A 27890-nucleotide genomic window follows, 5' to 3' on the forward strand; every position below is an offset into this window, starting at 1 on the left:
ATGACGCAAAGTGAAACTGATGCTAATTTGGAGGTGAAGCATGAAGAGACTGGAAGAAGAGAAACTGTGATCGGATTTTTATTTCTTGAAGGATCGTGGGCACGCTGGTTGATGCCGTAGCCTGTGCCACTTCTCACAGGTTTCTTTAATCCCTCTGTCTACTAGGAAGAGCCTAATTAATATGTGAATACTGTGTTGACCCTCCTATAGGGATCGGGATTTGGTTTCTCTGATTGTGTTTCTCTGCCTTTTCTTGACTCGCTCGCAATAAAGGGCCAAATAACATATCATCTTCTGCGGATGTGGTTTGTGGCCAGCTGCCTGGCATTGCTGCCCGTGCCCGTGGCGATGCTGCTCCCTCCCAGCCCTGCTGCATGGCACGGTTTGTGGGACCCTGCTGTGGATGAGCTTAGGAAGCTGATGGGGGTTTGAAACGCTGTTTTGAGTCCCCTCGGCAGCTTCGTGCTGGTGTGGCCGCAGGAATGATCCAGCGTGCCATCGTGCATCCCCAGCCTCCAGCGGAGCGTGGCTGGGAGCTGGGGTGGCTGCTGCCTTACAGTAGGTTTGACGCGCTATGTCTGGAGGTTTCTTTTGGGTTCTTGTGGTGCTCAGCTAAGTGTGGCCGTCTGTGCTACCAAGGGCATGTCTGTCTTTCTGCTGCCTGCCAGGAGAAGGGTCCTGTGACGTAGTCAAACCAGAGCCAAAAATGGATTTCCCTCCGGGATAGCTGTTGTTCCCCTGGCTGTGCCCCCAGATGCCATTTGTGCGCCTGTTGCCTTGACGGACTCTGCTTCTCAGCCCGGCTAGAGCATCTGTGAAAATGTTTAAAGGATTTGGGATTAATAATTCTGCTCTGACCTTCCGATGACTCTTTTGTTTCCCACCAAATTCCAGATTCAAAATACAAATTACCCTCGTCTCTCTTCTTCGAGCCCTGAAGATCGGCTCAAGGCACAGAAGATCTTCAAAGACCATGTTCAGAGGCTCCAAGTAAACCCCTGGTAGCTGCCCGTTGTAGGATGTCGTTAGTGACCCAAGAAGTGATGTTCAGGGCTGCAGTGGCTGTTTATGGTGGGAGTTGGCACTCGGAGCCATCACAAACTCTTAATTATCATGTTGCAAAATGACCAAATGGGCTACAGGAACGCTTGACCGCCTCGCGGTTATTTGCAGCCGCAGGATGGGGTCTTGCCTGGTAAGAAGCGGGCGAGTTGCCTCTCCAGGCCATGAGAGGAGGGACCTAATTCTCATCGGGCGTTGCGGAGGGCGGGAGTATCGCCGAGACCAGTGCAACTGGAAAGGGCAGGGCTGTGTTTCTGCCTGGCTCTCGCCATGGTCGATCCCGTCCAGCTCTGCCACGTAACCTGCCTGCTCCTGTCCTGCACGGCACTTGCATCACTGCCACCAAACATGGAAAAAGCCCTACTGAAATGCTTAGCTTTTGTTTAAAACAAAACCAAAACGACCCATCCCACATTGCTGCGCTACCGCTGCCCTCATTTATTGCAGCATTTATATTCTGGATTGATTATTTATGCTGAGCGTTGCAGGCTGGCTCCTTCTGCTGGAAAGAATTCCATTTTGAGTGTGACCTTGTTGTCTTTACTAGCAGGTGAACTGTGTCAAGCTGTCCTTGAGCTAGCCTGGGCGAGCAGGAGCTGGCCAGAGGGGTTAGTCTTTTGGGGCGAGACTCGCAGACCGATCGCAGGTAGATGCAGGAAGGAGAGCTGGTGGTTGCTCATCAGGGTGGTGGGTGGGTTCCTCTCCAGGGCAGGCCAGCGCACCAAGCAACGCAAGCGAGCAGAAAAATTGGTTGTATTCACAAGGCTGTCAAGTTTGTAAGCTCGATGGATTGGAGGGAAAGAATAAAATGAGAAAACTTTACCCCTGCCCCCCCCTTTCTTTTCTTAGTCTTATTACTTTCCAGCAGTTGTTGCCGTTGTTTGTCCTAAGACAGCAACAATAGCAAAATCCCTTTAGAGGCTGACTGACAGCTGAACGCGCCGCAAGCACAGCAAATGGTTTTTCTGCTTTGGTATCAGCAGCGTCTTGGACTTGAACCAGATTATTATCGCTGCTTACAGAAATAAAAGGAAACTGTGCATTTCAAGGTCACTGACAAAAATATTTCACTGAAGTTTGGCTCGTTGGTTTAGCAGCTTTAGAGACGGTGAGCAGTTTTGAGTAAGTGTATTCTTGTCCTGTAACGAACAGCGACCAAACGCCAAAAAAAGAACAGAAAAAGAGAGCCCTGTGCGAACGCATTTGGGTTTCCTCCGGCCGAAGCATGACTGAGTTCTCAATGCAGCCTTGCCTAGCTGGAGCCTATTTTAAAATGCAGCCTTGCCAAGCTGGAGCCTATTTTAAAATCCCGAGCAGTGGTGCTGCCTGTTGCCTGGAAACCTCCTACCAGCCTCGGGCACTCTCAGCCTAATCATAGCCGTCGGCAGCCTTTATTTATTTCCCATCCAAAATGTCATCCTAGGATTCTGGTTTGTGTTTTTTGTTTGCTTGTTTTTATTTATTATTTAAAATGAAAAGATGCAAAGCGCAACCATCAAACTCGGTGACTTTCTGTGGGAATGGCTGTCACCGCATCGTGGTGGTGGGAACGGGCATTTTAAGCTCTGTAAGGTGGTGGTGCGGAGGGGCGGGGGGGGGGAGAGGAGGAGTGGGTGCTGAGGGGATGGGGCTGGGAGCTCGAGGAAGCCCCCCAAGCTCTGCTGATGCACGCAGTGGCTTCCTGTGCCATCTGACGGTCTCCTCCTTAAGAGGAAAACCAAACCTAAACAACTCTGAGCCCTCGCCCAGCACACGTGTGTCCAAGTTCCCCTTCCCGGTGCAGTTGCATCATCCCATGCCAGATCCGCAGTTCAGCATTGGGCTGCCCGGATCAGCACGGACTCACTTTTTCTCCCTGTGTGCTGGGGAATTGTCCAGCAGTTGGGGTCCGTCCCTGCAGAGGTGTTAGTCCAAGCTTTAGCAGCTTGCTGTGGTGATAGATGAATGGAAGAATGTTGAACTTGGAGGTTTCTCTGTCTTAGGGGCCCTTTTTAATTCACCTAAACTCTCGGCCACCTTAAAACCTTAATTGATGCCGTCTCTCCCACAGGAAAACTTGAAATGATTGCTATTTCCGTTTAGTTAGTGAGCGTGATCGATCCTGGTGGGATGAAACAGAATTGATCGCAGGAGCCCAGCTACAATTCAGTTGTGTTTCTGTCCGAGGAGTCCCTTGGGAGAGTGCTGGGCCGAAATCCTCTGAAAGTCGGTACCAAACGCTAAGCAGGACAGCCAGAAGGCTTGTATGTGAGGCATAGGAGCTGCTTCAGTTGTTCACAAGTTGTTCTTGTGATTTAAAAGGTTTATTTTACAAAGCTAAGAATATTTGTTCTACCAAAGGCAGAACTAAAGGAGGCTTTGACTTGAGATGCAGTTGAACAAAGGTTTGTGTTTTATTTAGCAATCTTATTGCAGGCATAGAGCAATCTGCAAGGCTTATCATGTCATTTCTTTTATTTTTCTCTGGAGTTAATTCAAAGTTTGACAGCCAGCTTAGGCTCTTCTCAGGGTATGCTCTTGTCTCGCAGTCTTAGTGCTGGGACATCAAGTCTGAATTGTCAGGGACAGACAGAAGAACCAGAGCCAGGCAAAAGGCAGACACTTTTTCCATCCCCATCTTCCACTGTGTGCTGGTGATTAAGAAAATCAGAGTAATTTACCAAAGAAACGGTGAGGGTGAATGCATCGTGCTCCGAAATCCCGTATCCTTGCTTCTCCATGGAAGGAGGAGAGTGCTTGGGAGGCTGCGGGGGCAGTGGTCTGGCCCCTGGGCTCGGACAGCGTCGTTCAGTTGTGCAGAGAGGTGGCAACATCCGTTGAAATATTTGTGCAAATCCAAACTCTGCTGTTCTTAACCACTGGAAACAGAAATGGCCCATCTGTCGAATCCTCTCTTCTCGAATTATAGTTGACCTGGTCTGCCCTTCTGTATAACACAGGGCATAGACCTGTTGTCTCCTCGGATATTTTTTATCTTAGTTTCTAAGCAAAGCTTCCTACAGGTGATCAGCTTTGTCTTCCTCTGGGGGAGGGAGGAGACAGAAGGAAGAACAAAGTGCATATGGGGGAGGCAGGAACAGGAACAGCAGAGAAACGGTGGAAAACTGTGTGGTCACAGATGGTAAAGCAAGAGGATTCCTCACCCTGCCTGTGCGACCGGCACCCCTGGATGCGTGAGCGAATAAAACCACGCTGCTTATGGCAATAGCAAAGGGAAAAAGCTCGAGTACTTGGGAAAATGCAGAGCCTGTTGAACTGAATTCAGTGCTGGAGGGCTTAAGAAAAGAAAATAAAAGAGGACAAGGAGAAATGAGTGCTAAAACACATGATAGTGAGTTTTCCTTTGCTAATCTCTCCCAGCTGCATGTAGTTGGAGCTCATGCTAGTGTTTTCTTTTCTTTGTAGCCTGGTAGGTTGGTTCTCCCAATTCCCCATTAAGATCAGTATGTTTCCCTCTCTTTTCTGTCATTGGTGGCTGTCGGAGGGTTTGAGCTGTGGCGTGCCAAAACACAAGCTCTCGTGAGCAGTGTTAGGGTTTGCATCGGTGGCTCTGCAGTGCCTGGGAGGGTGGTTATTTCTTGGGCTTGGTGGTTCCTCTCGTGTCTTTGACTTGCCTTCTCAGTGCACCTCTGCTAATCTGGTTTCTTCTCTCTCCCAGAATGAAGAGAAGAGGAACCTTTCCCTGGGGGGCCATGTCGGCTTCGACAGTCTCCCCGATCAGCTGGTCAGCAAGTCTGTCACGCAAGGCTTCAGCTTCAACATCCTCTGTGTGGGTGAGCACAGTCCTCTGCAAACACACCTGGGATGAGCTGGCGGGGTGGTGAGGTTGGGACCAGGATTTCTTGTGTGTCCTGCTGTGCCCCGGGCCTCGGCATTGACTTGAAGCAATTCGGAAACGCCTAACTCTAAAAAAACGTGTAATGATTTCAATGAACTTGAGCTCTCTAGAGCTTGATGCTTCCACATTGTGACTTTCACAAGCGACTGTTGGACACTCGTTGCCCAAAATTAGAGTTTTGGGAAAGGCTTTAATATATCAACTTTCTGCCTTCGCCGAGGGGAAGGAAACGGGTGCGGGACTGTCCAGCTCTGCATTGAGCTGAGCTACCAGTGTGGGAGCCGCAGAGAGCGGCAGGGAGGTCCAAGCGCTGAGCCTTGGAGGTCAAACCAGAAGAATTTCCATAATCAGTGTGGTGTTGCTCATCTCCTCTGCTGCAGTAGCTTTGCAATAGGGAGGATTAAGGGAAGACTGTATGTGGCAAGTTAAATATTTCCCTTTGCAAACTGGGGTTGCTGGCATGAGTGGATATGGTGTCTGAGTAGATGCGGTCAGAGGCACCATGTGTTAGCTGAGAGCTGCTGGTGATAACTTGGCCATTTCTGAGTGTAAACTGCACCCCAAAGCTAGGGATAAGAGGTTTGTATCTGAGCTGTGCCTGGTTGATGCTTTCCCAGGGTGTCAAAGGGCTTGAAGCATGACCATCTCTGTGCTAGGAAAGGGAGAGGGAGCGTTCCTGGTTTTATTGATTGTAAAGTATTTGTCTTGAAGATTGTGAGCAGGTGCGAGAGGCTGACTTTAAAATAAACTCATTGTATTCTTGTTTCTTAATTTTGGTATTGATGTGATCTAGCAGGCCATGCTGGCTAGAGTACTAGAAACCAATTCCTTCCAGTGATGAGATGAGCATTATTTTTACTTTGGCTGGTTCTTGTCTTGTGCGTGAGGTCTGAAGTATTGTAACCTGCTAGACCAGCAAAAATACATGCAGAGACAGCAGCTCCCTGCCTGGCCCTCAATCTGCCCGAAGAGAATATGGCTTTGTATAGACTGTGCGGTGAAACCCTGCCAGCTTGCACAAGGTGCTTGTGCCATACCTAAGCCACTCTTGCATATCCAAACCACAAGTAAAAAGCATGGCTGAAATAACAGTTGGAACTTTGTAGTTCCTTAGCAGAAGGGTAATTGCAGCAGAGGGCAATATGTTCTTAATTAGTGTCGTTCTTGGGGACACCAGGATGGATATTCCTGCATTCTCATCTGGCCATACCAATTGTGAAACACCGGAAAAAATTACCTCATTCTTTCTGGACAAGAGGAAGAAAAAAAAAAAAAACCCTGTACCCCTTCTTGCCAGTTCCTGCTCCCAGCTGTGCCCACAACTGAACAGGAGCATGTGGCTTGCATCAGTAGAGAGTTCTGCATACGACTTTCCTTTCGGATTAATCTAGAGCACCAGGCTGTTTTTATTTCCTTGCGCAACACACCGCGGTGGGAAGCGGTGTGTGCCTCTGCCCTACTCTGAGCACCATGAGGTATTTATTCTCCAGTGAAGAGCAGAACCCGTGGTGCTTGAAGAAGGAAAAAGCCCAAACCCCTTGGCCACCGCCCTCAAACAGAAACTTGCTCGCCCTCCTGCTCTCCCATCGGCACGTCGGCTGCAGGGCTCCTCGGAGGTGGCTGGCTTCGGCGAGCGGGGCCGTGCTCAGCAGAAGCGGTGGCTGGCTGTGCTGAAGGTGTAGCACAAAGGGCTGCCTGGGAAAGGAGCAGGGATTAGGAGGCTCTTTCCTTGGATTTTGCCTCTCTTTACTCCCTTGGCCAACAGGGTTGCGGGGAGTGAATGAAGAGTTTAAATGGGGCCCCTCATAGGCCAATCTGGAAAATATCAGAGTCTTGTTTAGTTACCAGGAGCAGCAGTTCAAAGCCTTTCTGGCTCACAGACAGCCTGTGAGCCAAATATTCTGGGATGGAGCTTGGTTTGTGATGTGTCCCAGGCGTCCTTCAGTGGCTGTTGGAACAGATGGGAAACTTCTCCTAATCTTGCCCTTACTGGTTCTCCAAGAACTATTCTCTCCCTACCAAATTTCTCTGCCATCCCCTCTTGACTCCACGTTCTCTCCCTCTGCGTATCTCAGAGGTTCAAGTTGGCAGAATTTGTTCTGCTACTGGAAAGATGAAGATGCCTCGGAAGTGCCCTGCTTCAGTGCTCCAGCACAGGGCTCTGCTGAGGTCTATAGTAAAAATGCACCGTGGAACGTGGCCTCTGAAAACACTGTCATGCTTTGGCCTCTCTGTCACAGATGCTATATGGCATTTTGGGATTGATTGAATTTTGTTTTCCCCTATACAGCATTCTTGTCTCCCCTTGGCTGATAGGCATGAAGAATCATGGGGCAACAGGGCAGCCTTGAAGGAGGCAGAAATACTAAAGGGAAACTCCAGAAATCAAGAGCAATATGTGATGAAACCAGCTGTGTTGCAAAAGCCATCATCTGGGCTGGGTTGCAAGATCTCCCTGTGCAGCTGGAGCTCTTCAAGGCAGAGCAGCACCTCTTGCTCTCTGTCAGGCAGCTGCTGTCTTGCTGAGGTTGTTTGGATGCCTGTGGAAGCTCACGCCCGATGCGACAGAAGAGTTTGTTGCTTATTTCCTCCAGTTTGGCCAATTCTGTTTGCTGCACAGGTGGTCCTATCATCTCAAAGCACAGACATGCTGTCTGTGATGTGTCTGGGCAGAACGGGACCATTTTGGACAGTTTGCATGTACTGAGCCAGATCTCAGCAGCTCTAAAAAAAAAATTGTACTATCCCTAGTTTCCCTCGTGCAGGATCCTGAGCAAAGTCAGGCTATGTGGAAGGGGAGATGGTGTGTTTTGCTCGCCTGTATGATCCTCAGTGGGGAGATGAGACCAAAGTGCTCTGTGTTAGCTTTGCATTAAGCACAGGAGGCCTTCGAGAATGCAGTTACCTTTGTGACAATTATGTGTCTGTCCACAAGCAATTTGTAGTAACCTTTCGCAGTATAATTTAGTTCTGCTCTGTAATTAATGTTCTTTGAAGTACCTGTGACAAATTCATGCTGCAGTGAGCTGATGATTTCTCCTTCCAGGTGAGACCGGCATTGGGAAGTCCACGCTAATGAATACCCTCTTCAATACCACGTTCGAGACGGAGGAGGCCAGTCACTATGAGAGCGCGGTTCGCTTGCGGCCACGGACCTACGACCTGCAGGAGAGCAACGTCCACCTGAAGCTAACGATTGTGGATGCGGTTGGATTTGGGGATCAGATAAATAAAGATGAAAGGCAGGTCTCGTGCCATCTGCTTGGCATTTCTGGGCTTGCCTCTGATGCTTAGACATGAACTGCCTGCAGTCCTGCTTGCGGTGTTGCAGAGGAGAAGTCTGTGTTTATGTCAATAGAGCAGCTCTCTGCAGTGGCTTTGGTTCTGGGGACTAAGTGTAGAGAGAGTTGGGTGAGGAGCCAAAAAGAGAGGTCATAGGAGGTCTTTCCAGCAGAGAGTGGTGTCCTCTGGGAACGTGAGCAGTTAACAAGCTGTCCTCAGTGCAGGGTTGGGAATTATCTGTTCTGGCAGGGATCGGTGTCTCTGGACCTGTCTCATTTAATTACACAGACATCTTGTTCAAGCCCCAGGTAAAGGCTTTCTGGGACTCCAAGGTCTCTCCTTGGTCATGTTGCATTGCTACAGCCAGATGGCTCAGCCCTGAGATCTGGGCAAAGTCTGATCTGTGGAAGTAGTCATCTTTCCATGCTCCACTGTCCTTAGACTTTGCAGTGCAGCCTCAGGAGACTCCAGCAACCTTTGGATTATAAGGTCTGTGTGTAAATGCCACACTTCTGTTGTAAGGCTAAACTGTTTGAGTCTTATAACTACTTTTAAAATGATACCATGGTATGTCTAGGAGAACTCCTTCAGCCTTCAAACTGTTTAATTTTGAGCTCCAGTATCTGTGTTGCTAATGGTATGGTTTTAGTTACAGGCCGATAGTAGAGTACATTGATACGCAGTTTGAAAACTATTTGCAAGAAGAGCTGAAAATCCGCCGATCCCTCTTCAACTATCATGACACAAGGATTCACGTCTGCCTGTACTTCATCACTCCAACTGGGCACTCGCTCAAGTCCTTGGACCTGGTGACAATGAAGAAGCTGGATAGCAAGGTAAGAGGTTGGAGACCATGGTCCCTCTTTCTGGAAGCGGTGAAGCTTAATATTGTCACGTGGAAGGCTCTGTTCCTTCTGTGTAAGTGCTGGACTCCTTCCTGCACGTTAGCTGAGCTGTTTTGAGGACACTGGTAAAACTTAGTCTGCCCTGGTGGGTTGCTGAGGTCCTGTGCTTTTTTTTCTCACCAGCTTTCCTGAAAAATGTCAGGTGAAAAAAACCTGTTTTCCAGCTAGCTGTGTGAAGTCTAGAGTGTCCATCACTGTAAGAATCTTACCCAGATTAGTTCATATTTATCAAAGCCACCAGCTGCATCTTTATTAGCTCTTCTCTACAGGTGTGCAGGTAAGGATGTGTTCCAGCTCCTGCAGTTGAACTGTGGAGCCACCTCTGCTCTCCTGACCTGTCAGCAGGGACAGAGGGGCCGAGAGCAACCAAAACTGTAGATGTCCGAAGGTGGTGGCCAGTACAGAGGAGGCAAGGGCTGAAGAGAAGCGGTGGCTGTGCGTGCTGGCACACAGGGAGTGCGTGAGCTGCCACTGCTGGTAGTGCCAGATGATCTGTGTAGGAGATCACAGAATCTTCTGAAAATGTACATACGGTGAGAAATTCTCAAGGTCATAGGAGTCCTAGAAGTGGGTCGTGAGAGGGTCTAGCTGGGGGTTGCTTTTCTGTGCATAAACTGTTACCGCATTAGGGGGCAGTGGGTTACTTAACTGGTTACCGCCGATATTCCTGCAGCTTGGAGGTTTCTGACACACTTCTGGTTGTTCCAGCTGGCTTCCAGGGAGCTGCAGGAGGCTTCAAAGGTCACTCATGACAGTGGCATCTCTTCTTGTCTTTGCAAGAATTTCCAGGCTTTCAGAGCAGTATTTTAGCAGCAAGGTGGTTCCTTTCAGGTGGCAGATGCCGATCAGTCTACGGAGGGGGCAGGCAAGGCAGTAAGTGGGGATCCCCTGGATTACATTTAGGGAATGCTCTCTTCTCTGGCTGTTGTCCACGTGCAGCTCTATCAGACTTTTCTGGCGGGTACAGTTCTCCCTCGTGGAGTCCCTGCTGTTCGCCCTCGCCCCCCGGGGCTGTTGGCCTGCTTTTCCTTGGCCCTGCTCCAGAGCAGGCGCTGCCTTCCCATTGCAGTGGGCTGTTTGTAGCCGTGGTGGCTGTTGCACTGACTTCATCAGGAATCCAAAAACTTTCCCGTAATAAACTCTTGTCTCTTGGTGCGGTGCCAGCATTACATGCTCCCAGAAATATGTTTGGAGGAAAGCTGTTGCACGATTCCCCTTGGTGATGGTGGTCCCACAAAGCTTTTCTCTTCCTTTCCTTCTGCATTCCCTACTTTTCACATCTCTCCATGGCTGCCTTTTAATGTGGTCCTTGGGTAGTACCAAAAATAAATCCTTTGTACTTGTGCGGAGATGAAAACTTTGTGTGCACGCAAGCTTTTTATATTTCTAAACTTCCACTTAAATAGTCCTTTTTGAAGTCATTTTATCCCTTTGCTCTCATCTCCCTTCTTACCACAGAGTGAGAACATCTTGGATTTCATGGTGTGGTGGCCTTGCACAAGCAGGCACATGGAAATGAGTAAGCAAGTAGAGACCATGGATATTTTCTAGTTGTCAGAGGTTTATGTTGCATTTCTGCATCGGTGTCATCCCAGGACATCGAGGTGCTTTCCAGGCACTCCTTAAAGATTTGTGCATGACAGTGCTGTGCCCCCTTCCCAGTACACGCGAATGATTTGTGCTTGGGGACCAGTGCATGGGCAGAGTGAAGGGGGGTGTCAGCAAACCCTGGGCAGCTTTCTATCTGCTCCAGACTGGTGACAGCGAGTGGTTTCCGTGGCCGAGCAGAGAGGTGACGTGCACTGACTCATGTCTGCAGCCATCTGAGCACACCTGAACCTGGCTTTCCTCTTGGGAAGCTTCACGTGGCTGGTGGCCCGTGTTCTGCAGTTGGAGAATGGAGCCCGTGGAGATGAAAGGTGTATCAGAGGCAATGCTCTGCTGCTGGCTCAGCCTCTGAGACTAGTTTAACAAGGGTTTTGTAGGAACCTGGCTCAGTTACACCTTTGCTTTAGGCCTAGTTTAACAAGGGTTTTGTAGGAACCTGGCTCAGTTACACCTTTGCTTGAGGCCGCCAGTGGCATGGCATCAGGTGTTGCGCAGGCTTTTGAATCTGCGTGATGATTTTGATAATGAATCTTGCTTTTAGTATAAAGTTTACAAAATCCCTTCTGGGTAAAGCTGGCTTGTAAACACAATCTTCCCTTGTACTGTAATACAATGTTTGTTTGGCTGAGCTCCTGGCCAGCTGTTGTCTAGAGTATTTAATTACAGCCAGAGAGCTGGAAGCATCTTCAGAAGTCGTTCTAGGTAGATGAAATGTGGCTGGCTGGTAGGTGGGAAGCACGTATGACCTGGCAGGGGTTGGCTTTCCATTGGGTTTAACCCAGGAAAAGGGGGAGAATAAATAAAACTGCATCTGTATCAGATGAGAAGGTGATTTATTGATTGAAACCACAGCCGTGCCCTGGAAAGTGACAGCACGGCTGTGTCCTGCCGTGGGCATCCCAGGGCTCCCTGGTTGTTGGCCCTGGATGGTTTCCAGCCAGCGTGTGCCACTTGCAAGCTGTGGCTAATTGCTTGCCCTTCGTTAGCTGACACATCCTCGGCGGGTCACTGGCCGGTGGGGACACTTCAGGCCAGTTTGTGCCTCTGCTGTTTGGTTTCCAAGGTCGGATTTGCCTGTTGGCTTCACTGGGACTTGCATTTGGGAACACTTTGGAGATGGGGGAAAAAATCCAGCTGTATTTCACAGGGTGAAAATGCATGTAGCCTTATTATATTAGCAAAATTATTTTCTACCAACTGACTTATTTCAGCGCATTCTTGTTAAGTTTTATTTTTGGAGATGAGAAATAACTCTGCGGTCAGAATGACTCGAGAAGGAGGTGCATTTTATGTGTGTGCATGTGAGTGCACCATCTTGTCTGAAGCACAGACTTCCTCTGGCCGTAATTCCAGCTCCAGCAAAGGCTTCCAGCACATGGACTGACAGTCAAGGGAGTGCTGCGTGCCTGTCACATTCAGTGGGATGACGCTCCAGTAGTTAACTTCATGATTTTATTACGAGATCTTTAAATAGGGAATAGTGCTCTTCCACCATGAGATATAAGAATGTTGCTCTGGGATTTTGCCTGCAACCCAAGGTAGACATTGTTTGTGTAAAAGTAGGAGTGGAGAGAGAAACCTCACACAGTTCTGGCATCAATTCCTTTTACTGGGTTTTTAAAACCTGTTCAGGGAGGAGAGGAGAGGTCAGTTCTTCTCTAGCTAGTTGTGCATCACTTTATTTGGCACTAATCCCTGTGCCATATACTGCAGCCTTTGCCTAGAAATGGATGTGTGGAAGATGCTGTAGGAGGGCAGGATTAGACATGCAGTTCGGTTCGGTAGCATCTCTTACCTCGTTTTGTTTCTTGTGTCCAAACTTTTCCGTCCTTTCTCCTTATTAGAAAGGGATGAGCTTATTCTAGACTTAGACAGCTTTTGGGTGCCAATGCTCAAAATCAGAGAAAGGAAAACAGGAAGATAATTGTATGGTGCTCCGGGTGTCACTTGTTAACTGTGGGATTCCAGCTAGTATGTTTCCAAGGCATGCATGAAATCAAAATAAAAACAGTAATAGTTTAAAAAAAGTAAGGAACTCACAAGGGAAGAAGAGAGGAGGAGGGAGATACACCCAAATGCCATTTCCAGGGCTCCACAGTATTGACGTTGGCTATCGATTACTGGAAATGCGGCAACTTGTAAAACCCTTTTGGGTTTTGAACTCTGCGACAGCAGGTGCTGACCGAGTTGCTTTTTCAAAGTGTGAGGAACCTGGTTGGATGGGACTTGAACCAACCTCGGTTTGCCCCTTCTTTGAGTACTGCTGGGGCAGCAGCCCGCCTTCTGCTGCTGCTGGGGAAGCCGTGCCGAGCCCCAGGCTCTGCACCTCCTGCCTCGCTGTAAGCAGGGCTGAGCTGGTGCTTTTTGGAAGAAGAGAGGGGAATTGCTTAGGCCAACTGCAAATGGACTAAAATCACCTCTTGCGCCGCTTTGTCAGCGCGTCTGGCTGGCTGGAGAGTGCGAAGCCCTGCATGCAGCAGCTCCCCGGCAGTGCCTTCCCCGTCACAGGTACTGCTCCTGCGTGGGTGGTACACAAGCTCTGAGCTGACCCTTTTTCTGTGTGAGATGGTGGATCCAAGCCTGCTCAGCTCTTAGCAGGTCAGTGAGACACCCAGCTGCGGTCATGGCCTTTTTTACCTTTGTAATGAGGACATTGACCCGCTGTAATGAGCAGAGTGAGACCAGCAGACCTTGTTCTGTGTGGGTGTTTGTGGTCCTTGGTAAAAGAGGCCGGATCAGTGGCTGGGAAAAATAAAGAATTTATCCTCTCAGATAAATTTGCAATGAGCAAATGATTTTGCAATGATTTTCTTTTGGAGCAAGTAAATGCTCTTGTATTTAGTGAGTGCTAAACCAGAGGGGGGAGAAAAAACAGGACATATGGAAAAAACCAGCTACAAAGAGAACTTGAGCTGGGAAAGCAAGGTCATTTATTTTAATGGGCACCCACTGGAGACCAAATGGCTGTTAGGAATTTCTGTTCTGTAGGACAGAAAGCGTTGGCTCCTGGGAAATGTTAGATGGCAAATCAGACTCTCCCCTCTTTTGTCTGGATTCTTTGGTTTTACTGCTATGAATTTGGCTGCTGTTCAGACAGACGAGTTTCATTGTTGTTTAAGCAGTGCTTTGCAGTATTGCACTTGGCTTTTCTGGGTGTAACAGCATTACCTAACAGAGGCTCCTGCGAGAGATCCTGCCCTGCTGTAGCTCTCCCAAGCATGAGGCCATGGTGAACCACATCCCTCCTGAAGGATGGGGGACGTGGCCCTCGTTTGCTTTCAATCCTGGTATGTGCTAGACACAGGGGACCTCCCTACGCTACAGCTTGTGGGTAGCTTTCCAAACCTGGGCTGATGAAGCTGTGTGGGGTGTTGTGCTTGGTGGCCGCTGATGCAAAACCAAAGCTGAGCAACAACAGCATGAAAACAAATCTCCTGTCTGCTGTATGGCACCCTGCTCCTTTCCCAGGTGGTCCCTGTAATCTGCACAGCATGCCTGAGTTGTGATCCTCACTGGGAGGCTCAGGGAATCCTCGGGAAGGATCCAGAGCTGCTGTGAAAGCATCTGAGAGGAGTCCCTGCTCTTTCTGCTTAAGCATGGGAAGGCTCCACATCAGCTCGCTGCAGCGTTTCATCCTTGCGCTTTGTCTTCTAAAGCAGCTTGTCAGCACAGCCAGAAGTGGATAGGCGATAGCTCAAGATGTGACAGTTCTGCTGTCTTTGCCTCCCTCGAAGAGTGGAACAAAATACATAGGCAAAAGCAGAGGCTTTGATCTGCTCCTTTGGTATTTATTGCAGGGTGTTTGTCTTTTGGTTTATCTGGAAGTCCTGTAGCCACATTAGTCCTGGAAAACTCTTCCCTCTAGTGTTCAGCTGGGCTTATGCCGCAGCTCGCATGCAAAACGTAGCACCTTTGTGGTTTGATGAAATGTAAAGCAGCCACCAGGGTGGGACCCGGGCCACCCGCGGGCACCCACGCTCCTGACAAAGCCGCTTGCCCCGAATGCTGCGCACCTGGTTATTTTTCCTTCCTTCCTTCTGCTGTAGGTGAACATCATCCCGATTATTGCCAAAGCAGACACCATCTCCAAGAGCGAGTTGCACAAGTTCAAGATAAAGATAATGAGCGAGCTGGTCAGCAACGGTGTGCAGATCTATCAGTTCCCCACAGATGACGAAGCGGTCGCCGAGATCAACTCCGTGATGAATGTGAGTAGCGCCGCCAATCGCGTTGCCTCCAGAAGTTGTGACAAATGAATTTACTGTGCAAAAATGCATTTGGAGGGAAAGTTTCATTGGGATTGTCCAGACGCTAAATCTGTTTGAAAGTTGAGCTGTGGACAGACGCCTAAGGCTGTTGCATACAGAATTAATTAAAACGTGTGGGCTCTCTGGAGAAACTCAGCTCAGCTCTAAAACTTGTTTTATAGAATTTTTGAAAAATACTTTCTTCAAAATTCATTCTGTCTGCTTTTAGGCTACGTTTCATTTGAGGAGGGAGAAACTTTGAATAAAAATTTTACAGTTAATATTTGTATTAGCCTTCTGACTTAAGGAGGCTAAGCAGAGAAAACCCAATTTAAAATAAAGAATAAAAAGTGTTAGACTCTATTTTGCCGTTTTTGAAATTCAAAGATTAAATTCAGACCTGGCTGAAGCATGTGCGAATCACTTTCGAGTTTCCTGTCTCCCATATCAGAGTGTAGCTATTGCAGTAGAAACGGCTGAAATGTTTCCATGTTAATTTTTTAAATAAAAAGTAGCTTTTTCATTAAAATGACCGTTTTCCTGCATAGCTGTTTCTGATTACATGCACAGACACACCCTTTTGTTTTGTTTTGTTTTTTTTAAACTTTCAATACCCAGTTGATTTCTGGCTCAGCTGGATATGTGTTTTCACTGTAATAGTGCTTTTTCACTGAATTCAAGAGAAATTTGGAGGATGCACTCTTTTAAAAATAATTGCAAGCTGTGTGCATTGGGGACAAAATCGGGAGCCATGCTTGCTTGGTTTTTCTTTTTCTCCCTCCCCCCTGCAATGAAAATATTGTTGGCTGCTTCTCTACCAATTCCACACTTCTGGGTCCGTTTCCTCCGAAATGTGAAGGATTTTGTCACCCTCATGCTACTGAAGCACCCGCTCTGCGGCTCCTCCCCTGCGATGCTTGAGGACGGTGCTCTGCTTCCTTACTGCGCTCGATGCTTTGCAGACTTGGAGAGCGGCGAGCACATGTTGTATCCCGCACGTGTCCCTTCCAGTGCCACGCACAAACTGCTGCGCCAAGGCCTGCTTACGGATGTCTTGGTGCTTTCCGCAAGGCAGGGAGTGCCCCGCTCTTGGCGTGTGGCGGGACTACAGCTGCAAGAGCAAGCTGACAAATGGGTAGAGGGAGATCAGTAACGATCATGGTGTTCCCACAATATTTCCCCAGCTAGTTCAGTCCAGCCAGCGTTGCTAGTAAGCTGTGCTATGGCCCTACACCGCTCTCTGTCATAATATCCCATAGAATCATTGAATCGTTTAGGTTGGAAAAGACCTTTAAGATCATCCAGTCCAACCATTAACCTAACATTACCAAGTCCACCACTAAACCAATTAAGGGTGGACTAGACTAAACCATGTCCCAAAGTGCCACGTCTGCCCATTTTTTGAACGCTTCCAGGGATGGGGACTCCACCACCTCTCTGGGCAGCCTGTTCCAATGCTTGACCACCCCTTCCATGAAGAAATTTTTCCTAATATCCAATCTAAACCTCCCCTGGTGCAGCTTGAGCCCATTTACTCTCATCCTATCACTAACTACTTGGGACAAGAGACCAACAGCCCCCTCACCTACCTGCTCCTGTCAGGAGCTGCAGAGCGATCAGGTCTCCCCTCAGCCTCCTCTTCTCCAGGCTGAACACCCCCAGCTCCCTCAGCCGCTCCCCACCAGCCCTGTGCTCCAGACCCTTCCCCAGCTCCGCTGCCCTTCTCTGGACTCACTCCAGCACCCCAATGTCCTTCTTGTAGTGAGGGGCCCAAAACTGGACACAGCTCATAGTAGAGACTGCTCTGAGTATTGGAGATTGATAGTTTCAGGGGAGGGGCTTTTTGAAGTAGATCCTGTGCCTGCATGAGGGGGAATCTAATGGTCAGGCTGTTCTCCGAGGGGTTAGCCCATGCGCTGAGTCCCCGGCCTTGGCTCTGTTTCAGGCTCATCTGCCCTTCGCTGTGGTTGGCAGCACGGAGGAGGTGAAAGTTGGGAACAAGCTGGTGAGAGCTCGGCAGTACCCGTGGGGAGTGGTGCAAGGTAAGGTGCTGCGAGCCGGGCAGCCCCCGCAAACCTCCCTCGTGCGCGCACGTGTGCACGCTGGCACCCTCTCCAGCTCTGTGTGCGTGAAGCTGCCCCGTGCTAAACGGTGCAGAAATGTCCTGTGCAGCCTGTTGTGGGTTGGCCAATCTTTCCTTTGATTTCCCATTCCTACCGGCAGGTAGTAATGGTCCACAGGAATCCCTGCATCCAAGGGGCTGTGTTGTGCCCTGTGTGGGACAGCAGGCAGGGGTCCTTGGGAGGGGAGTCTCTGGAGTTAATCTGTATCTGCATTTGTGCTCCCCCGCCGTGTGTGCAGTTTGCTTGACTTCTCTCTTTGTTTCCATCAGTTGAGAATGAAAGTCACTGTGACTTTGTGAAACTGCGGGAAATGCTGATTCGAGTCAACATGGAGGATCTTCGGGAGCAGACTCACACCCGCCACTATGAGCTGTACAGGAGGTGCAAACTGGAGGAGATGGGCTTCAAGGACACGGATCCAGACAGCCAGCCCTTCAGGTGAGTGGCCTTCGCATCTAGCATCAATTTAGAGCAGTAGTTTGGTACTGACACCCCCAAAAAATGGGAGCTTTGTAGGTGGTATCCACAGTGCTGGGCTGGAAAATACTAGCACTGGGTTTGAACTTTGCGGCTGACTTTGGCATTCCCTTCCCTGCCTGTTTGTCTTTAAGCAATGCAGACAGGCGTGCATTTCCCCATCCCTAACTCATTGGTGTCCAAGGAGTCTGGATTTCGTTTGCTTTCTTCCCCAGCCTCCAAGAAACATACGAGACCAAAAGGAAAGAGTTCTTGGGTGAGCTCCAGAAGAAAGAGGAAGAAATGAGACAAATGTTTGTTAACAAAGTCAAGGAGACGGAGGCAGAGCTGAAGGAGAAGGAGAGAGAGGTGGGTGTGCCAAAAACCTGTGAGAGGAGCCCAAAATACAGCCAGCATGGGTCTGGGCAATGTATGAATCCTGGAAAGCACATGCAGCTCTTGAGCAGACCTCACCAGCCAAAGCACAAACACATGCACGCACACCTTCCCCCACTTGGAGAAGGGAATGCGGGGTAATGTTTTCAAAACAGCTTCACTGGTTTAGGTTCCTCAGAAACAAGAGTATTCCCCATCCTGTGCAGTGTGTAGAAGACTTGGCTGCCATGTGATGAGTGAGGGACAATGCAGGACGTTTTGGTGGGCATCCAGGTCAGGTAGCCTTCACCCTGGAGGCTCGCTGGACAGCAGAGTAAAGGGGGCAGCTGGGCTGGAGACCCCGGCTCGGTGTGAGGCCACGGGCAGCTGCCGTGACTGGGGAGGAAATAAATGTGGACCATCTTCAAAACTAGCGAGGAACGAAAGAGCCTGCAATGCCCGCAGCCCCACGGCAGGGCTGCAGACTGAGCTGAGATCCTCAGCGTGCTTATCCAGGGCTGACGCTTTCTCCTGTTTGATATGTGGCATCAGGCAGAGCTGAATTTACCGTTTTTTGCTGCTTTTGGGGAAGAGGCTGTGATCGCCCGGAGGTCAGCTCTTGCTGAGGGGCTTGCACGGTGCAGGGGTGCTGGCTGCTGTGCCCTGCCAGCGGGTCGGTCCCTGGGGCGGTGGGGATTTGTGCGGGAGGTGCGACCGTGGCTCCGGGGGGAGTGCAGCCTGACGGTCGTGCTGGATGCCATGCTCAGAGGGTCTGTCTCCTACCAGCTGCATGAGAAATTTGAGCACTTAAAAAGGATACACCAGGAAGAGAAGAGGAAGGTGGAGGAAAAGAGGAGGGAGCTGGAGGAAGAGATGAACGCCTTCAACAGGCGGAAAGTAGCGGTGGAAACCTTGCAGTCCCAATCCTTGCAGGCTACCTCACAGCAGCCGCTGAAGAAGGACAAAGACAAGAAAAAGTAAGTGCCTGAACTTGAGTCTTTCTCCTCTGCTGCTGGGAAGCTAGGTGTCTGCTCAGGTGCTTTAATGTTTGGTCAACTGCTTAGACAGCAAGTGGAAAAGGGGATTTTGGAATCCTAATTCCTACCCTTCTGACCTTTTGCCTAAAGCAGAGGAGAGATGGGGTCTGCCCGTGCCCAGGCACTGCCCTGGCGAAGCCTTGGTGGCTGCAGGTGCAAGGGATTCGCAATTTGGGGCCATTCTCTGAAGGCTGAGAGTCCCATGGGGCTCGCCCTTGCCTCTGGCACAGCCAGCTCAAGGGATCCTGCGAGCCGCCTGCTCCTGGAGACAGACGGGAAGGTGACGAGAAATAAGCTGTAGCTCCTCATCAGCGGAGAGGAGTGGGGACAATCTTGACAGATGTCTGACAGATGAGGTCCCCCATCATGCGCTACCTCACTGTGATTTTGGGGCTTGTAGGGCCCTTGTGTAGGCTTGGGGCCCTCTTTGGAGAGTGCTCTTACTTTATTTTTAGAGGCAGAGCTGTAAAGAAGGAAACAGCAGCTTAGAGCGAAAGATGCATTGGAAATTGATTAGGGCTGTCAGTGAAATAGGGCTCCAAGACACAGTTCTGCTTACGAGAAAGCTCCTTTCCCCTAAAGGCAGAATTCTTATCTTAGCTTGCTGCAAGTGAATTGACATTGCTGAAGCCAGCAAGAGTGTGGAGCGAGGGCATGTAAATAACGCTCTTTCAGCTGCCCGGTTGTGTAACGATAGAGCAGGAATGGGGCAAACAGGTTTAAGAAGAAAAGGTGTTGCGGGGGTGATCCTGTTTCTGTGCAAGCTAGTCTTCAAGGAACACTGGCTAGGGAAAAAAAAATGAGAAGCGCCATCATGCAAGCTGGTAATTCTGTTATTCCAGCATTTTTTGTTACTTCCTCTCGCGTGAAGGAGCTTAAGAGTCTGAACTGCATTCTGTCAAATCCAGAACAGGCTGGTGGCAATGCTTTCTGAGCCTTTTAATGATGAAAAGGAAAAAAAAAAAAAAAAAGTAGCAACACCCGAGTTTGCTCTTGACAGCACAATGTTCGGCTTCACATCGCTGATGCGATCTTGTGCTCTGTCATTTCTCTGCTGTGAACTGCAGCGCTAGAGAAGCTCGTTCTGCGTACTGACATGCTGGTAATTTGTTTCTTCCTACGGAAGATAAGAGTGCATGTTACTTAACGTGTTTCCTTGGAATGTAAATGTGTTGGTGTTAAAACAAAACCAAAGCACTCTCTTCTGCAGACCTCTCAGCATGCTCTGGGCATGTCCCACCTCACGCACAGAGTCCAAAACGCTTTGTAAAATATTTTGCTGAAAACAGAGTTTAATCCAGCTGAAGTCACACATGAATTAGTGGCTGAACAGCAGGGCAGCCGGGGGCCCAGCTCTTTGCAGAAGGTGAGCATGCCGAGCCGCACGCTGTTAACTTGCGCCAGCGATGCCGGTCGCTGGGATGCTCCGGCGGTGATGTGCTGCGCATGCTGGCCAGGCGGAAACGCTGCAGCCTCCCCTCCGCTCCGTCTGTCTGTGACAGAAATAGGTTTCCTGCGCTTTGCTGGTTTTAGCTCACCTACAGATGTGAGTCTGGACGCCCTTCCTCTTCTGGGTGGCGATTAGAAAGCGGACGCGGTCAGGAGCCAGGCCAGGAGAAGGCAGCTCGGGCAGCGTACGAAGGACCGAGGGGCACCCACAGCCTGTGCTCTGCAGTGCTGGGGCAGGGGGCTTGTCTTCACCCCCGGAGCACGGCTAGAGGGGTGCACCATCACCAGGAATACAGTTAATAAATTAGGGAGAGGAAGTAGTTTTGGATTGGTTTTTGGGGTTTTTGTGGTTTTGGTTTGGGGTTGGTTTTTTTGTTTTGGTTTTTTTTTTTTTTTGAAAACCTGTGAGCTAGTTCAAAATGAGGTACTTGGGGGTTTCTGCTCAAGCAGGATAATGAAATCTGTAATAAAAAAAATTCAAAGGAAGGTGCCTTCCCTTGGCCTTGCCCAGCGACCTGTCTTCCAAGACCCCCTTGTCATCTGGGAAGCATCAAAAGGAGCCGGGGGTCTTGTGAAGCCTGTGTGTCGGAGAGCACAGCCCTGCGCTGTGCCCCCCGCCCCGCTGCTGCACCCCAGGAAGGTTTGACGTTAGCCCCGCAGACCGCACCAGCGTTAAGAGGATCCGTGTATTCCCAAGCAAGCAGCGGGAATGTCTTTGCCAGCTCTCTTACCGAGATCTTTCAGCCAAACCGGACGGGAAGGCAGCTGGGATTTGGGGAGCTGGTGGCAGGCAGTGTCCAGCCCCGGGACCGGCGGCAAAGCTTCCGCCGGCAGAGCACAGGGTTCAGGCTGTGCCCGTGGCTTCGGTAAACGAGGAGCTGGTGCTTCGCAGAGCCGAGGGGAAAATTAGCTCAGGGTTTGCACTCTGCTTGCACGGGAAGCGGGACCCAGGGGAGCATTGCTGCCGGGAGAGCCCCCGCAGCTCCCCAGGGGACCGGGATGCGAGCGGAGGCACGTCCTGGGCTTACAGGCGAGATGTTGGGACCTTGCAGGAACCGGGAACGTAGCGTGAGCTTGAGGAGGGGGTGTTTCTTCTTGTTCCAGTTTTTAGGAGAGCTAGTGGAACCTTTTACGGTCTCCTCTTTCAACACAGCATTTTTCGTAGCTTTAATAAGTAAAAAACGGAGGTGGAAGAATTGCAGGTGTGGAGGGGAAGTGCCAGGATGCGTGCCGAGGGTTGCTCTCGTCCGTGAGTCTTCAGATGCCCGAGCAGCGTTTGCCCTTCTCTTCCTTCTTTGTTTTTAACGTATTTCACTACGTTTTGCTTTTGTTTAATTTTCGTAACTTTAATTCATGCCTTTTTTTTTTTTTATGTTTTGTTTTCTTTCAGTTAATCACACACAGACTTTCAGGCCAAGAGTGGACTTGGTGCTTTCATGTGTTAAGTTGCTTGAGTTTCCCACCCTGTGACCCTTCTCATAACATTGTGTGAGTGGACCAAAGTGAAAGAGAAAATGAGCATCTTCGGTGGTTGCAGTGTAACGACTCGCTGTTATCTGTACAGAATTTATTGGGAGGTTTTAAGGAAGTAACCTTGCCCTGTACATTTTGTTAAACAGAGTCAACTAATCCCTAAAGTAAGATGTTTTGTTCTAAACCCAGCGATTGAACAGCCGTGTATAAAGTGACCGTAACTGTTTGCCTGAGCTCATCTTACTCACCAGCTGAATACTTGCTTTCTAGACTTTTTGGTTTTTTAATCGGCTAAGGTGTCTGCTTGAGGCTCATCTGCCTTCCCCTGTACATGCACAAATGTGAGGAGTGGTGTGAAGAATGCTGAAGCTTTTATTTTTCTAACAAAATTCTCGAATAAGTTTTTAGAGTGGGTAGAAAAACGCAATGCTTAGACTTTCTGCCCTGTGAATCTTAGTCCGAGTAACCCTAATTCCAGTAATTATATATTTTAATCCTGAATTACTCTAAACACTTTCTACATCATTTATAATATATATATATATATATATAAAAAGAGAGAGAGGTTAATAAAATTCATGGGACAATGTTTTGAATTTTCTTTACTGCTAAAGTAGAACATTTATATAGAAAGATTTTTTTTGTAAGAGTTTGTTGTATAATGTGGAACTACAGGATTTGTGTAACTTTTCACTTATTTACCAATGTATTTTACTGTTGTGGAAAAACTATTTAAGCGGTCATCTTTACTCTTTAACCTTAAACTTATTATGTGCCTAATAAGGAGAATCCCCCGATCTTGAGCTACGCACCGTATTTATACTGATAGGCGCTATTCCTCCCAGAAAGTGCTTCCTTTAACACTCCTCATGCCTAGAAATCCCAGCCTTGTTTTCCTGGGCAACCGAGCGTAGAGGAATAATTAGGATCAATATTATTTTTTTCCACTCAAACCATTTTGTGGTAAGGCAGGACGATGACTGAATAGAGACTCGCTAGCTGTGTTGTCATGGAAAAATAGTTGGACTCAATTCCATCCCTCCATCAGATAACAGGCTAAAAGAGAGCAAATATTTTCTATTAACCCCACATTGTGTCTTTAGAGTTTATAAAAACACTGGCTGGCTAAGTGTTAGTTGTGAGTGTGTGCATTTTATTTAGTTGTTAATGTTACAGGATTTCTCTGATTTTTTTTTTCTTTTTTTTTTCCCCCTTAAAGGCTTCTCTTTAAGCTAAGATGTCAGCAAATTCCTTATTTGACTTGCAGATGGAGGTGCACGGCCTTGCATCTGAGCCATTACAGGACTCTCTGAGGGTAGCATTTTGTGGGACTGTAAAATGAGGTTCTTTAACTTGCATATCCCATTAAAGCAGCTTCCCCCCCGCCCCCTGCCAAATACCTGCTCAGGAGTTAAAACTGTTTCCATATGGGCATTGGCCTTTTATATGGATATACTGAAAATCACATCAGCGCTCCTTGATGCGTGTAGGAAAGAACCTCGTGAAGATCTCGCAGGTACCCTTTAGAACAGGCTGTTTTTCAAAGAGTAAAAATTATGTGCACTTATTAGGAGTCTGCTGAAAGCTGAACATTTAATTTTTAAGGCTGTGCCTCCAGGTTAGATGTATTTTAAAGAGTTACCGTCTGATGTTAGGAAGGTTAATGTTTTTTTCTCAGAAACGTGCAAGGAACCCCAGCTATTGTTACACGCAAGAAGGCAATTCCAGCTCACCACTGACTACAGTCCGATCGTGTAGGAAATTAGGGGCAGGATTTTGATTTTTGCTAATTAGAGGAAGCTCTGGTGCACTAATTGCGTGGGTAGGCAGCGCTGTTTTTTCATCGTTTTGCTTCTCGAGGCCAATGCTGCTGAGGCTGGGATAAAGCAGGAACTGATGATTTGGGGTATGCAAGCTGCCCCGCCATCACGTTCCCAGTCACTGGTTTTCTCCCGGTCTCGTGCTGCTGCCAGCAAGATCTATCGAAATGATTTCTATCTGCCCCGGCTTGTCAGAGGTCAGTTCTTTTTTTCCTAGAATAACTGGTAGCTACAAGCAATGGTGATAACAATGAAAGAGTAAAAACCTTCAAATCCATGGGCATTGTGGAGAAATTTCCAGCTTTTTCTGATGAAGACATTCAGAATGTATGTAACAATATTTGAATGATGATTATTATATATACATTGACTTTTTGTTGTGACGGACATACCTTTTCCTCGTAGTTACCTGTTCTTTAGAGCAGTCAACATCATAATCTCCCCAATGGGACTCAGTAATTTTTTTTTTTCCCTCTAGTACTTGGTCTTTCCTTTTGGCCGAGACAAGATTTAAGTATGTGATATATAGGGTAGTTCTGTATCTTACTTTTATTTAACGCGTTACAAATGCATGGTGATGCTAATCTCGCTCCAGTCCGACGATTTACATCTTGTAGGCTAGAAGTGAAAAAAAAGCCCTTCAGAAATGACTGAAGCTGTTCAGTTACACATCTTTCAGCTGGTTTATACATTTATCCGTAAAAGGTTGGTATTAATGGGAAAAACTATCCATTTTTTTTTTTTAATCATTTAAGCATTTACCATCATGTATGTTGTCTGCTTTCTAATTTAAAGTGTCTTTTGGGGGGCTCTCAGCTCTGTAGGCTTCGGGTCTGGCTGTGGTGGATGCCCGGGGTGGGGACGGGGTGGTTGGCTCGGAGCATGTGGAGGTGCTCGGGGCCCTGCCCGGGGCGCGTAGCAGCCTCTCGGACGTGCTGCACCCCTTCGCTTTGTCATTCCAAATGGCTTGCGTTTTGGTTTGGGTTTGGTTTTTTTGGTTTGGGTTTGGTTTTTTTGGTTTGGGTTTGGTTTTTTGGTTTGGGTTTGGTTTTTTTGGTTTGGGTTTGGTTTTTTGGTTTGGGTTTGGTTTTTTGGTTTGGGTTTGGTTTGGTTTTTTTTTTTACGTTCAGTTCTTTCCACTCACTTTGTACTTTGCTTTTATTAAATTTCACATGTATTTTGAGTTTTTTGTGGTGTCATTTATTCAGCTGTGGATTTCCTGCAATATCTAGTGGATCTCTGTTGAAATAATAACATGTAATGATTGAAAGCTTACCGGTCACAGGATGTCTTATGACTATCGGGAACATTCAAAAATAAAATTAGCTCATTAATTAGCAATTAGCTCATCATACACTATGCCGAAAAGCACCTCATCTGCAACCTGGGGAGAATTTCTAAGGTATTAATTCAAATGCCAACCCCGTTTGGGCAAAAGTTGCCTTTAAGCTTGTTTGTACTTCTCCTTCGTGGGAGCTGGCGACTGAGCGGGTAGATTTACCGGCAGTTTCGCTGTTGTAATGATGCCCGCAGAGGTGATTTAAGGGTAGGATGAAAAGGGAGCGGAGGTGGAGGGTGATAGTTTCCTAATGGTGCTTCCAAAGCCGTACGCTTTTTTTCTGGAGAAGCACGTCGTACACTTAGATCAAGGCCAGAAAAAGAGCGCGGCTTTAGCTTGGGGTTCTTTTTTCAGAGCGAGCTGCTGCTGGAGCTTTACCTGCAGGTCTGTTCTGTGGGGCACTGCTACATAGGAAGTTATATTCAGTTAATTGAGGGTGTCTCTGCGTTTTATTTGGTACTGGACTCGGACCAATGCTGCACTTAAGACAAAGCCAACTAGTGGAGTTTGGCTGAGGCACGGTGTCTGCTGAAGCGGTGCTTCTGGTGGGAGCTTTTTCTGCAGCCCCAGTTTCAAGCACAAAACCAAGTCAGCGATGCTGGCTGCTTCTGAAATCTTAGAAACGTGCAGAGGGACCGTGCCATTGCTGCAGGAGCCGGCTTGTGCGAGAGACCTCTGCTTTCGCGTTTAATACGCAGCTTGCTTACAAGGCAGAGGGCAGGTGTGGTCATTGCGTGTGCTCTTTGCATCCCACCTTCTTACGAGCCGGGATGGTTACCCCAGCTGCGGTACCGTGCCGCAGGGATGCTGTCCATCCACCGCAGAGAGCTGACCGGGAGCGGTGGTTGGAGCTGGGGTGACCCTGCCTGTAGCCATCACCGACAAAGAGCGCGGGCGAAAGCCTGAGCCCGCGCTGGGTTAGAGTTGTGTCGCATGAGCCTGTTAAAGTTTGTTTTTTTTTTTAAAGGATAAGCATTAGTGGGGACTTCACAGTTGATACCAAGTGGCCTGTTTGAAATGTTGTACAACCTTTCCCATCCCAATACTTTTTAAAGCGTAGGAAGCCAGAGAAGAGAAAGTGCATTCAGGTACCGCAGAATTAATGGGGGAATTAAGGTGGCAGAGTAGCTGGTCACTTCAAAGCTGGGCCACCTGGGCATTTAGGATGACGTACATCGGCAAGTATTTTTCCACAGGAGCAGTGTTAAGATCATTCGTTGATATTTGTGCAAAGCTCCTAGAGGCGCCCGCAAGCACATGAGAAATGCAAAGCGCTGTTACCAAAGCAGCGCAGCAGCCAGGTAGGTGCTGTCCGGGTTTTGCAGTTCCAAAGCTCCAACCCGGTGACCGAGGCCCTAGGACGTGTTGATGCTTTGCGTTCGGGAGACGACCGAAACCCAGCCTCGTGTCCTTGTCCTGGGCTGCTCGGCAGGGAGAACCGCGCAGCTGGGGGACACGGAGGACAGAGCGAAGCCGCGGGCTCTGCCGGCTGGGAGAGATGGCTCCGCACCTCTCCCCACCCCATGTCTCCGTAGCTCGTGGCTTCTCGGATCTTCCCTGTCAGCAGTCTTTCCTCATTAAAATTTTAAACCAATCCTCAGACTACCAATTCCAAACAAGACCTTGGCAGCTGGGATTGCTGCTCCAAGTCGCGATGGTTTAAATTCAAGTGTGTCCTGCGCACCCAGCCCCCTGCGCTACGTTAGATTTGTACTTTGACCTTTCGTGCTGTCTTTAATTAATGTAAATAACTGAAACTTAAATACTGATTCTCTTTTGTTCTTTCTGTAGCTTTTTTAGTCTTCCCAGTGCGTGCTCCATAACATCAGGAAGACATGTTAATTAGAAGATTTATTAAGGCCAAAACATCTAATGCAGAAGAAATTAATTGGTGCTTTCACCTTTAAGCTTGCAATCTATTGCACAGAAGAGATTATGTAGCAAGGACTAAGATGCACCGGTATCTTTTGATTGGGAAAAGCTTGCTCGATCAGGTCTCTTGATAAAGTTGAAATCTAAGATACTTGCCAAAAGATAAATTGCTAATTAATCCGTAATTGTAAAGCTGCCGCACAGCTTGCACTAAAACCAAAACGCTAATGCCTGGGCGAGAGCCCGTGCAAAGCACAGGTAACGCTGGCTGAGCTTCCAGAGAGCCGAGGGACAAAGCCGGGTTAGCGCCAGGCGAGCTTCCAGCTTGCTGCTTGAGCTGCCGCCGCAGCGGGGCTTCCGTCTGTCCCCCCTCCGCCCATTTTGGGCCGTAACTCGGGGTCCTCCTAACGTCCCTTAACTTCCAGCTGGATTCTCAACGTTTCTTAGCAATAACTCTTCCGTGTAGCTGCTTTTCCTGTAGATTTACAGGTTTTTATAACCAAAAATCCCCCCACATTAATTTCTTTAGTTTTTCTAGGGCTGCTCACGCGTGTCTTGCAGGCTCACCCCTTCCCCAGAGCTCCCTGCCCGCTCCCCACCCGCTGCTTCGGTGACAGGTCACCCTGCCTGGCCCGCCGGACCCGGCACTTCCCACTGGGATGTGGATGTGGTGGGCAAGAATGGAACCATTGTAAAGGACAACTACACGTTAGATGTTAATGGAGGGGAAATGGTTTAAAGCTGGAGACTCGGCGTTCCTGGTTGTGAGTTCTGTGTTTGTAACACCGGTTTCCCCTTACACAAATACTTGTTTAAATGGAAAAAAAAAGGCAGGGGGGGTGAAGCTTGCTCTCTGTGCCCCAGTCTAACTTCACACAGGAACAGGGAGAGGCCCCAGCTGGTCTTCGTTTTCAAACAACCTTGTAAATGAAGCTCAGGAATGACCTGCTTGTACCAAAGTTGGGTTTAATAAAAGCAAAACTGACTTGTTTAACAAACATCTG

At 48.5% G+C, this 27890-nt stretch overlaps 1 protein-coding gene across 4 annotated transcripts; it reads left to right on the forward strand.

Annotated features, from left to right (window-relative positions):
* Window positions 1-921: 921 nt before the first annotated feature.
* Window positions 922-26860, forward strand: SEPTIN8 (septin 8). Of its 4 annotated transcripts, none has more exons than XM_075715792.1 (9): window positions 922-944; window positions 4735-4835; window positions 7947-8142; window positions 8832-9018; window positions 14742-14903; window positions 16888-16984; window positions 17335-17503; window positions 17758-17890; window positions 18683-18877. In XM_075715792.1, exons 3-9 carry the CDS (start codon window positions 7976-7978, stop codon window positions 18875-18877), a joined length of 1110 nt encoding a protein of 369 aa, XP_075571907.1. In that variant the 5' UTR covers window positions 922-944; window positions 4735-4835; window positions 7947-7975. The 4 variants fall into 4 exon arrangements, with proteins under 4 accessions (XP_075571907.1, XP_075571908.1, XP_075571906.1 ...); XM_075715793.1 differs by having other exon boundaries at window positions 8838-9018; XM_075715791.1 differs by lacking the exon at window positions 922-944 and adding an exon at window positions 26806-26860 and having other exon boundaries at window positions 4727-4835; window positions 18683-18873.
* The last annotated feature ends 1030 nt before the right edge of the window (window positions 26861-27890 follow it).

Source organism: Pelecanus crispus, chromosome 8 (assembly GCF_030463565.1).
Source record: "Pelecanus crispus isolate bPelCri1 chromosome 8, bPelCri1.pri, whole genome shotgun sequence".
NCBI classification, from domain to species: domain Eukaryota; kingdom Metazoa; phylum Chordata; class Aves; order Pelecaniformes; family Pelecanidae; genus Pelecanus; species Pelecanus crispus.